Source organism: Antechinus flavipes, chromosome 6 (genome assembly GCF_016432865.1).
Source record: "Antechinus flavipes isolate AdamAnt ecotype Samford, QLD, Australia chromosome 6, AdamAnt_v2, whole genome shotgun sequence".
NCBI classification, from domain to species: domain Eukaryota; kingdom Metazoa; phylum Chordata; class Mammalia; order Dasyuromorphia; family Dasyuridae; genus Antechinus; species Antechinus flavipes.
Genome location: NC_067403.1, coordinates 132,431,991 through 132,444,629, shown reverse-complemented (window position 1 = coordinate 132,444,629; position 12,639 = coordinate 132,431,991). Strand labels below are relative to the sequence as shown.

The 12,639-nt window shown below is 35.2% G+C and overlaps 1 protein-coding gene across 1 annotated transcript in view; it reads left to right on the top strand.

Moving 5' to 3' along the window:
- Positions 1–12,368, top strand: part of ENPEP (glutamyl aminopeptidase) — a 116,802-nt gene extending 104,434 nt beyond the window's left edge. Inside the window, exons 16-20 of the mRNA XM_051964388.1 lie at positions 87–188; positions 3,141–3,311; positions 4,210–4,350; positions 10,560–10,638; positions 12,148–12,368. Coding sequence (XP_051820348.1) covers positions 87–188; positions 3,141–3,311; positions 4,210–4,350; positions 10,560–10,638; positions 12,148–12,294 — 640 coding nt within the window. The 3' untranslated portion in view covers positions 12,295–12,368. The remainder of the gene's footprint in view (positions 1–86; positions 189–3,140; positions 3,312–4,209; positions 4,351–10,559; positions 10,639–12,147) is intronic.
- The last annotated feature ends 271 nt before the right edge of the window (positions 12,369–12,639 follow it).

Genomic DNA, 12,639 nt, shown 5'->3' with positions numbered 1-12,639 from the left:
ATATTTGCTGATTTAATTTTTCAAAGAAAAACAAACAAAACAAAACAGTTAAACAATGCTATTTGGTTTTTCTCTCCTTTTCACAGGTTACTTCGTGCCTCAATCCTGGGGCTAGCATGCAAGATGGGGGATACAGATGCATTGAACAATGCTTCTGAATTATTTAAGAAGTGGCAAAATGGAGTGAGGTGACTATTTACAATGTTCAATTTGCCTTATCTGTTGCTTTATTTTACATGAATTGCATTCAGTTGAATGTACTGCATTGAGTGGATGTCTTGTACATTGGAGGAGATAAGAAGAAATTGCATGTTTATAGTGCAATAGTGGTTAGAGTATTGAGCCCAGAGCAGGAAGATGAGTTCAAATCTGATCCCAGATACTCATTTAGGTATCTGACCCCGAGAAATCATATAAGCTCTATTTTCCTCAGTTTCCTCTCCTATAAAATGGAGATAATAGCATCTACCTCCCAAGGTTGTTATAAGGATCAAATGAGATAATATTTGTGAAGTACCTATTATAGATAGTAATAGCTAGCATTTATATGTAGCTCCTACTATGTGCCGGCCACATACAAATATTAGTTATTATTTTTGCAGTCTAATGGACAAGATGTATACAGATTGTAATGCTGGAGAAACTGAGCAGGATGGAGATTAGAGAGTATTTAATAGTTTATTAAATGGAGAGATATACTGGGATCAAAGTGCATCCATGGTTTGGTCCCAGGGCCGAATGAAACTATTATCTCCAAGAGTCCAGTAGGGAATGTCAGATACAAGATTCTTTTATAGGGTAACAAGAACAATGTCATAATAGGGAGGTACCTGGATGGGGATGACCTAATTGGGGGAGGCACCTAGGATGACATAATGGGAGGTACTAGAGAGGCTCCTGATATTCTAATGATATCTAAAATGGATAAAGACCTTTACCCCATCAAACATTAAGAGCGAATGATTATAGCCTAAGGTCTACAGTGGTCCTCAAAGTGTAGTCCAAAGAATTGTTGGGGTCTCTGAAACCCTTTCAGAGGGCCTACAAATTCAAAATCATTTTTATTTCTAATATAGTAAATAGCTATAAATATAACTCATGTGAACAAAAACTCTTTGAACAGATCTTCGATAGTTTTTTTTTTTTTTTTTTAACAACATGAAGATACTGAGAACAAAAGTTTGAAAACCACTGGTCTAAGATAGAAGATCTTTATCTTATCAAACATTAAGAGGGAATGGTTATAATCTGAGGCAGAATAACTGAATAGGACAATTAGGGAAACTGGGTCAGGACATTAAAAGGGAACAGTTGCACAACAAGATAAATATAATGCAAATCATTTAATTGATGCCAAGCAACAAGAATTTACTAAGCCTCTGTTATGCACTAAGTACCAAGATAGGCATTGAGGATACTGAAAACAAACAAACAAAAAAAAATGAAGCAATTGTTAGAATTCAATTGCATAAAAAAAGTATATAGAAGGGAAAAATAATTGTCACCTGTGGAAATTTGTTTGAGCTGAGTCTTAAAGAAGGGGTAGAATAGTGGAAACAGGGAGAGAGACTACCTCATCCTCAGGGAACAGAATGAGAGAATGAGCAAAGGCATGGACATAGGAGATGATAGGATAAGAATTATCTACCAGTTAATGAGTCTACCAGACAGTGAATAGTTCAATTTGGAATAGTTTATTTAGTGAGCAGAAAGGAATAATTAAAGATTTGGGGGGGAATGGAATGATGTGAAGAACAATCTTCAGTGAAGGAAGTGGAATGAAAAAGAAACTAGAAGTGAGAAGAATTGTTATGAGGCTGCCATGGTATAAATCAGGAAACTGAGATCACACAACTAGTAAGTGTCTGAGGTAAGGAATTTAAATTTCCTCAATGCCAGCCCATTATTCTATGTACTACATAGTAATGTATAATGCCAGAGAAACTGAGCAAGATAGAGATTAGAGAACAATCTAATAGTTTATTAAATGGAGAGATTTACTGGGACCAAATGGATCCATGGTTTGGTCCCAGGGCTGAATGAGGTTATCGTCCCAAAGAATCCAGTCTTGAATGTCGGAATGACATAATGGGGGAGGTACCTGGATGGGGATGACCTAATGGAAGGAGGAACCTAGTATGAGGATGACATAATGGAGGCAGGCACCTAGGATGACATAATAGAAGGAGCTACTGATATGCTAATGATGTCTAAAATGGACAAAGACCTTTATCCCATTAAACATTAAGAGGGAATAAGTATAGCTTAAGGTCTAAGATATAAGACCTTTTCCCTATCAAACATTAAGAGGGAGAGTAACTAAATAGAACAATTAGGGAAACTGGGTCAGGACATTAAAAGGAACTGTGTCACAACAAATGCTAATAGATATGTGAACTAAAAAAGAGGGAGCAGTCAAAGATGCTGCTGAGGTTACAAGCATTTGCTCATGCTAGGTGTTGATTGGTGTGATGCCATTGAATAATAATAATAATAGCTGACATTTATGTGGTACTTACTATGTAGCAGGTTTTATTCTAAATGCTTCACAAATATTATTATCTCATTTATTGCACTTTCTAGGAGTTTAAGCACTATTATCTCCATTTTGCAGTTGAGAAAACTGAAAAAACCAGAAATTAAGGTTGCTCAGACTCACAACTCCAATGTCTGAAACCAGATTTGAACTTGGGTTCTTCCTGAATCCAGGCCCAGCGTTCCAACAATTGTGCTACCTCGCTGCCTCTAGAAAGATATCTGTAAAAGGGTACATTTAAAAATTGGCTTACTCATTTTATAAATGTCGAATATGTGGTGTATGTTAATGGATCATCCAAGTGGAAATTTCCAATAGATCATTGGAAACACCAATCTTTCATTCAAGAAAGCGGTCAAGGCTACTGAAGTAAATTGGGGAGTAATTTTTATTGAGTTTATTGCCATAAAACTGACTGAAATGATGATAAGGTAAGGGGAAGAGCAGAAAATTTGAAGACAGGTATAATTAAAGAATGAGAGAAGCCAGTGAAGGAAACTGGGCAAGAGCAATTAGAGATATAGAAAGAAAACCAAGAGAATGTTATGAAGTCTTTTGATGAAAAAAACAAACACTTGCACAAATGAAATACTATGTCTTCTAGTCAACCTGTGAATCTCCGACTTCTGGTGTACCGATATGGAATGCAGAACTCAGGTGATGAAGCTTCATGGAACTACACTCTCTCACAGTACCAGAAGACCACTCTAGCGCAAGAAAAAGAAAAATTACTTTATGGATTAGCATCTGTGAACAACATAACCCTTTTATCAAGGTTATTTATGACCTTTTCTTAATTCCCTAAAAGAAGTATTTCTTCCTTAATTAAGATATTTTTAACCTGGGAAATATATGTTATATTTCACACAAGAATCTAATAATACAATGTAACCATTTGAAAATGGTTTTTAATAGGAAATGCATTATTAATGGCTTTCCCAGTGCTGGTAAGGGAAAATGTCCCATTGCATCCACATTCTATTCCCAACTTTTCCTGCCACCCACCCTACCTTATAACCAACATTCCTGAAATGGTTAACTGGGATCATTGAGATTATACTGTATGAGACCATGGAAGAGAGTTAAAGTAATTAGTTCATGGAGATAGTCAATTCAAGACATTGGACTGGTTTTTATTCCTACAGACAAGTGAGCTAAACATTATGATAGCATATTGTTAAAGTGCAATCAGAAATGAGCCAAATGCATTTAATTGTAAATTTGCATGAGATAACATGAATATTCCTTTCATTACTTCTCTAGAAAATATTGTCTTTAACAGAATCCTGCTTGAGGGCAGAAAAACATGAGTGGGTATAGTTAAAAGCCATTTACAAACAAAAACTCTTTGACAACATGCATTGAGTTCCAAGATTCATATTATATAAACAAAGTATAATTTATTTATTTCATGCTACTATATAACCTCAAAAATGAGTTCTTGAAGGTTTTGATAGCTTAGGTTTTTTTTTTTGGAACTTTTAGAATTGTTGATTGGTTTTTGACAGTGTCACAAAAGATCAAAAAATTAAACATGTTTTTCACATTATTTGTCCCATCCAATTAATTGTATGTTGGTGCCTCAAGAATTGGATTGCTGTATTATTGGATGAAATTTAGCTAAGGGTGAATATTAAAATTTTTTAAAACTTTTCCCATTTGCCTTTTCTTAGATATCTAGACCTTCTCAAGGACTCCAATCTCATTAAATCCCAGGATGTGTTTACTGTTATCCGATATATTTCATATAATAACTACGGCAAGTACATGGCCTGGGACTGGATACGATTCAACTGGGAGTATTTAGTCAACAGGTATATTGTCCTCTGATTGGGTTTTGTTTTCTTTATTTATGACTGCCTTGGGACATTTTATTCTTGAGGTAACTATCTCTAGTTTCAATAAGTGCCATTGACTCAAGTGGTGTGTGATTAGAGTTCACATTTATTTTTCCTTTAAAAGGAACACCACCCAAATTAATTTCATGTCATCTTCTTTTGAACGAATTCTAACAGATCAGTGGCAGACTGGGGTCTGAAAGGATTTGATGCAGGTTGTAATAAAATACGTGTACTATAAACATATAGATAATTATATATTATGATATTAGAATTCCTACAATTATCTTCAAAATAAAAAGGAAACAATATAATATTGGGAGCACAGAATCTTAAGTTGTGTGTATGTGTGTGTGTGTGTGTGTGTGTGTGTAATTGTTGTTGTTCAGCCATTTCAATTGTGTCCAATTCTTTATGATTCTATTTTCTTGGCAAAAATACTAGTTTCCCTTTTCCATTTCCAGCTTATTTTACAGATGAGGAAACTAAGTCAGAGTTGAGGGACTTGTCCTTGGTCACACAGCAAATAAGTATCTGAGACCATAACAAACTCAAATAATAACTCAGAATTTGATTCCAGGCCCAATGGTCTTATCACTGCTCAACCTAGTTGCCCTAGATTTAAAATTAGAAGGGACTTTAGTCCAATAGCTTCATTTTGCAAATGAAGAAACTAAGAGCCAGAGGAATTAAGTGATTTGCTTGAAGGAATTAAACATTTATAAAAGTGTTTAACACAGAGAATAGCACTTAATAGTGATGCTTAATAAATGCTTGATTTTTTTTTTCCTTTCCCTTCTTTTGCCAAGAATCACAGAGCTAATAAGCATCTGAGGCAGATTTTGAACATAGGTCTTCTAAACCCCGACTGTGGTGCTCTATTCATTATGCCAGGCTTTTCAAATTTCAGCTCAGTAATTCTATTTATGTTACACTTTGGGGCCTCGGTTTCCTCATCTCTTAAGGTGTAAAACTAGACAGCAACTAAATTACTTTACAATTCTACATCTCTGATCTCTCTGGTCTCATCTGTAAAAGTGAGGGGCTAGACTAAATAGCAGCTTTCTCACTCTGTCCATGATTCTTTGATTATATAACCAATCTTTCTGGATCTTAATTCCTCAGCTGTGAAATGAACAATTGAACTAAATGGCAATGTTAATTTCTAATTTCTTCCTTATATAATATAAAATAAAATATAAACTACATCTCTATGCTTTCTTTTGACTTAACAAGAATAGTAGTAGCAGCAGCAGTAGTAATATTCTTTTAACTTAATAACTGTCTTCCATGTATTTGAAAGAGTTATTCTATGCTTGCCATCTGGGGGAGAGGGTGGAGGGAGGGAAGGGAAAAATCGGAATAGAAGTAAGTGCAAGGGATAATGTTGTAAAAAATTACCCTGGCATGGGGTCTGTCAATAAAAAATTATAATTACCAAAATAATAAATAAATAAAAGAAAAAAAAAGAAAGAGTTGAGAAAGTCTTAGTTAAAAAGACAGGAGAAATGCTTTTGTAAGCTTCTCCCTCTCCACTCCTTTTTTTAAAAAATCTCTTCTACATGTAGAAGAAGCATACCCTTACCTTAATGACAGGCTTATTCGGCAAAGGCTTTTCTTCTACAAGTTGGTAATAGTTGGCTTTTCCAAATATATATTATCAAAATTGACCTTTGGATCTTATCCCTCTGCCATCCTCAACTTGGGAAAACAACTTGGCATCATAGGGAAAACATCAGAATAGAAATTAAGAGACTTAGATTAAAATGTAACTGTTACTATGGCTGAGCAAGTTACTTAACTTTTCTGGTTCTCAATTTTTCTCTTCTGTATATGGGAGTTAATGCTAGTTGTACTGTCCATTTCAAGAAACTGTTGTAAGGAAAGAATTTTGTAAACAGAATTTTATACCATGGGAAGTAATTGTAACAGGCAACATTAAAGGGATTTAGTTCTATCATTGCTTCCCTTCCATACCTCTTTAACCTTTCCTAGCATCCTACCTAAATGACAGTAAATAATACCAATAATATAAGGAACACCAAAAACAAGGAATAACTACTGCAGTGATATGCTATTTTATTATTTTGCTTTTTCTACCTTTCTAAGTTCATTAGGGCAAAGTTCTCCATTTTATCACTTTTCTCACCATGAACTAAATTATAATTATATTTTTTACTTGACTATGTTGGTCAAACACCTTTCTTCACAGTCTAATGACTCTAATACATGTGATATTTGAAATGGTCTGATATGTGAAATTATATGACAACCATATGCTCAATATAAAAAACAAATAAAAAAAAAAAACACCCAGCTAGGAAGGGGGAACAACCTAATTGCAACTAGCTTGAATAAATGTTAATTTCTCCATGAGAACTTTTTTTCCCCTAGGCCTCTATCATTTTACTCAAACTTCAAAATAACTATTTTTAGTTGCGTCTATTTAGATACAATTAATTGTCAGCTTGTTTGGCTTTCATGATGCACCTTGAAGGACATCTGATGACATATTAAGAACATATTTGCTAGCTTGATACTCGGCCACAAAATCCCCCAGATTGCTGAAGGTTTATTGCTTCCTTTTTGCTTCCCCCACAAAATGTTGGGATGAAACCTTAAGAGTTCAATGAACCCAATAACACAAAGGGATAAAACTTTTAGTTTAAATTTAGTTTAGTTAAATTTAGTTATGAATGAGAAAGTCATTCAAAGGGGCATAAACTTAAATAACTTAGTGCCTTCTAAGGGAATAGGCTTGATGTTCTGTTCCTAGAAACTTTTTCTTTGCAGGGTCTTAGTAATTATACTAATGGTAAAGACCTTGGGGAAATATGTTCATCACTTTACAAAAATGACAATATTAGTAGCAATATTAGCATTGCATATATCCTATATAGTAATTATATATACTAATTATATAGTATTCTAAATGCTTTACAAATATTATTTTAATTTTATCTTTACTATGCCCCTAGGTGTTAGGTACTATTTTTTATCCCTAATTTGTTGTTATTCAGTTGTTTTTCAGTTCTGCCCAACTTCTCATGACTCTATTTGGGTTTTTTTGGAAGAAGATACTGGAGTGATTTATCATTTCTTTTTCTTAGATCATTTTACAGATGAGAAAATTGAGACAAATAGGGTTAAGTGACTTGCTCAGGGTCACACAGAGTAAAAGCATCTGAGGCTAGATTTTAATTCAGCTCGTCTTGAATCCAAGGCCAGCCCTCTATCCATTGTACCACCTTGTACCGTCTAGCTGCCTCAGAAGTAAAGATTTAAGAAAAAAGTGACAAAATCACTTTTATAATCTTCAAGATATCATTATTTCCTCATATTAAGTCATACAAATAAAAAAAAAAAAGGATGAGAAGGAAGAGGGGAAAGAAGGGGGAATTATACCCTAATCTCTAATTTTCCTGCCCATGAAGATTCAATCCAGCATTGTGACCTTTTCAGTGTTAACACTGCACATTCAAAAAAAAAATTCTCCTTTACTTCTTAGTTGTAAAATGATTGGCATTTTCCTTCCTTCTTATTGGTAAGCATGAAGGCAGATGTGTCAGTTTAGCCATGTTTGTTCATACAACACTGTTTTAACACTATCCCAAAGGTTAGGTGCAGAAAGGAAAAATTCAGTGTAAAGTCAAGAAAGAAAATTTGTAATTAGCCAGTATTCTTTTGAGAGAGAGAGAGAGAGAGAGAGAGAGAGAGAGAGAGAGAGATTGAGAGAGGAATTAACAATTAAAAACAATCTATCCTCTTCACCACCAACTCCATTATTTGCTAAGGTACATGAAGCTTTGACAATTTTTAATTGCCTCTGTGTTTTTGAACACAGTATCTTCACTCCTCACCCTCCCCCAAATATAGCTTGCCTAATGTCTTCAAGACTGACTGTGACAAAAAAATTTCATCAACCTGTACCAATATATGATCCATTTTTCTTCTAGCCTGGCTTTGTTACTGTGACCTTGGAAAACTACTTACCTCCTCTTGGCCTCAGTTTCCTCAAGTGTAAAATTCGAGGATTAGACTCTATGGTCTCTAAAATCCTTTCCAACTCTAACTCTTGCATCTCATGATCTGAGACAGGAGGATGACAGCTATATACTCCACCACCTAACCTGCTTGTGATCTCTACTGATATCCTTCTCTAGTGCCTCATTGAAATATGGGGATGATCCTTGTTTCTCCAAGTCTGTGTTAGGACAACAATAGTCCTTTGACACTCTGAATCCCTTCTTGGGATGTTTTTAAGTGCATGAAACAAAATACACAGGAAAACAAGGGAAATTAATTGTATTGAAATAGGGTGATAATAATAATAATAACAAAGTTTATAGATTAAAGCTTAAGAATACCTATTTGAGAAGGAAAAATCAGGAATACCTTTCTTCCTGTCAGCATATAAACTGGCCTGATTTATCGTGGAAAGGGCATTCCTTGAGTTTAATATTTTTTTACTTTTAGTAATGCTTTGTGTAAAAATGTTATATGCCCATAACTGCTCCCTGATTCCATCCTGGTCTGTTTATCTTTGTATCTGATAAGTAGTAGAAGCTTAATATATGTGCATTAAACTGAATTGAATATGAAGCAAACATTAGACAAGCTATAAGTATTCACTAATCGTATGCTGAATGGACAGCTTATAACAAAGCATTTCCCAAGTAGGAGAATGTTCTTGGAGAGTTTTTTGGGAATTCTACTATTGAGGAATGAGACAGCGTTTGGGGGTCCCTAGGGTGGTGTCACAGGTTTTGTGAAAGAATTTGAAGTCCCAGTCCCAGTTAAGGTTGGTAAAAAAGGGTTTATTGGCGTTGAGGGTTCTCAGTGGGCTAAGATTCTGATTAGGAAAGTAGCAGGCAATTAAGAGACAGAGTTCAATTTTATTTAGTCTTCTGTAGCCAGGGTTAGGGATATCTCCAGGTGAATTAAAGGTGGTGATTACTTTAGGAGTTTTCTCAAGGCTAGAAACTGAGGAGTGATCTCCAGGTGAATTAAGGGTGGGAGGTGGGGAGTGGTCCAAAGCCAGAAGATTCAGGGTTTTCTGACCCAGGCTCTCCACAAAGATCAGGGGACTATATCACTACCATCCTTCCCAATCTCAGCTCTCTGATTTATAAAAGAGAATTCACAACAGGCTTGAATTTTCTCCTAAGAAAGAGAAATTATCAAAAGAGATAAAAGTACAACTTTCTTATAATTTCTTTACTTTTTACTGACGTCACTGGATTGAGAGTCAGGAGCCCCAGGTTTTCAACCCATCTCTGTCACTAATGAAGCAGTCTTTTTACCTGTTTAGGACTCTTTTTTTACCTGTAAAATAAGAGGAGTGCAGCCAGTAGAAAGTAAGGTTCTTCCTCATCTGAGAGAGGCCTAGAGTCACCAAGATCTGAGTGAAAATATAACCTCAAAGCACTTACTAGCTGGGTGGCCTTATGCACATTATTTCAACTCAGTCTGTCCCATTTCCCTCAATTGCAAAATGAGGTTAATCTATCACTTAGTTCATAGAACTGTGAAGATTAAAGGAGATAATGTATGTAAAGTGCTGAGCAAGTGACTGGTATAGTCATTTGTTTAGTTGTTTTTCCACATGTGACCTTTGGAGTTTTCTTAGCAAAGATATAGGAGGGGTTTGCTATTTCCTTTTCCAGCTCATTTTATAGTTGAGAAACTGAAGCAAACAGGGTTAAGTGCCTTGCTCTCAGGATCACACTTACTAGCATTTTTGTCACTGCACCACATAGCTGTTTCTAGTAGGTGCTTAATAAATGTCCTTCCCTTCCCTCTCCTTTGAGAAAGCAAGATTTATTTTCACTTAGTGTAGTGCCTTGTACATAGTAGGCACACTATAAAAGTTTGATGGACTGGGCTGGATTATACTAGATGGTTTCTAGAACCCTATATGGTTCTAGTTATCTGTTGGGATGATTAAATGAAATAAGAATTGTAAAGTGCTTAGCAGTGGCATTAGAGACAACTTCAAGAGTCCTGTCTCTAAAATATGATAATTTTATGACTTCCTAGTAATTTGATAATTACTTTAGGAACTAAATCTCTCTTTCTCTCCCCCCCCAAAAAAAAAATTGGTGGGAATACCTTCTAAATCTAAATAAATAATTCAAAGTTCTATGCCCTTAATACTATCTTTTACCTCATGAATTTCCTTTCAGATTCACTCTGAATGACCGATACCTTGGCAGAATTGTGACTATAGCAGAGCCTTTCAACACTGAGTTCCAGCTCTGGCAGGTATGAATTTAAAATATTTCCCAACATTCCTCTTTTTCAAAGTTAGCCTGATCTAATCTTCTGTTGAATTCCTCCATGCAATGCTTTAGAGTGAAAAAAATAGATAATGAGATCTTAGAAAAGATAGATCCCCTTTTTTTTTTCCTATTTGGAAATACCACAAGGCAATAATACCACAAGGTATTTGGCAATACCACAAGGCAAAAATGTAAGGTCTCAGAGCTCTTAAGACAGCTCTATGAAGCTGTTTAGGTTGCCAAGGAATCAAGGTTACTCCTTTTGCTCTGGGAGATATGACCTTTTTGCTCTAGAGTGATTTGTCTAAGATTAGATTCCATTCAGACTTCGTGTTTAGTGTTTCAAAATGAAAGGTTTAAATCTCTTTTCTTTTAGATAATTCTCTCTCTCTCTTTATCCCTCTTTCCCTCCTCCCTTCCTTCTCTCCTTTTTCCTTTCTCTGTCTCTGTCGTTCTGTCTCTATCTACTCCCTCTCCCTTTCTCTTAAGGAAAAGATTTTGGAGCCTGTTTACTTTAAAAAATAAAATTGTGGAGGTTTTATATAGTTATTGGAATTAGACTCGTATGTTTTATTATTAGGTTGAGGATTATAGTCACAGTGGTTGTAGGGATAGACTGTGTGTTTGGGGAGCAAATTAAGAACGTGCCTATAAGGGGATTAGAAATTTGGCCGATCATTTTAAAATGCTATTAGTCCCTGAAATAAGAAATCCTCAAAACAGAGACTTAAACATTGGACAGGGACATAATGAGATGAGCATTAACTCTGGAAATAAAGTCTCTAGCTTCAAATCCTGCTTCTGATAGATACTGCCTCTGTGTGTTTATCTAGGCAGGTGACTTAACACCAGTAGGCCTCATCTTGCCCATCTGTAAAATGTGTATGTATATATGTTTGTGAAGGTGTTGCATGACCTTGAAAATCTTAACCATTTAAGATGACCATAAAAGTAGATGACCATGAAAATCTTTTTTCATCTAGGATCCTTAGAAGTGTTCTGGGTTTGAATTATGACTGCTACTTACTATTTCTATGATTTTGGGCAAATAATTTAATCTCCATGGAACTCATTTTCCCTCTGTAAAATGCAGAGGTAGACTTGGCTTCTGACATCTCTTCCAATTCTAGATTTATGTCTTATTCTATAAATTTATCATAAACTAGACAAGGGAGAAGTTGCCTTAAGAGAGAAATAAAGGACCTGAATACATACACTCAAATTTCAGCAGCCAAATAGAAACTAGATGTGGGCATGCTGACCAATGAGATGCAAGGTACCATCATATGTACTTTAGGTTTGTGTCAGATGAGTTGCTCAGGGATTGAAGACTTGGGAAGTATTGACATAAAAAGTCTGGACTATGTATGGTGGGCCTAGATAACAGGGCAGAAGGAATCCAGAATCATCATCTCGTTATAGTCACTGAAAAGCTAAAAAGTAAATTAATTAGCTGTCTCAGTTTTTTTAACATTTTTTCTCTCTTTTCTAGATGGAGACCTTTTTTAACACATACCCTGAAGCAGGAGCAGGAGCAGCTCCTCGACAGAAAGTTCTGGAAACAGTGAAGAATAACATTGAATGGTTGAAACTTCATAGAGAAGACATCAAAGCGTGGCTGCTTGATTCTACCTCTTGAAAAAACTAAGGAAATTTAAAATATATTTAAATTTGATAAATTTTCATTGAATAAATTAATGAATTCTTTAAGCAGTTAAGAAGCTGATTTCAGAAACACTAAAAACACAAATAATGATGCTTGCTAGAAGATTTGTGTGTGTGTGTGTGTGTGTGTGTGTGTACACATACACTCATGTGCATGTATGCATTCCTGCTTCTAACAGTTTTTCAAAGTTTTTTAAAAAAAAAGACCCTTTGTTTTTGAAGGAAGATACTAGCAGAGTATTGTATGAACTCGGGGATTGCTTCCGAGTGTATTTTATAGGAGATCCTTTACACCCTGAAGAGATTTGAATAGTCATTT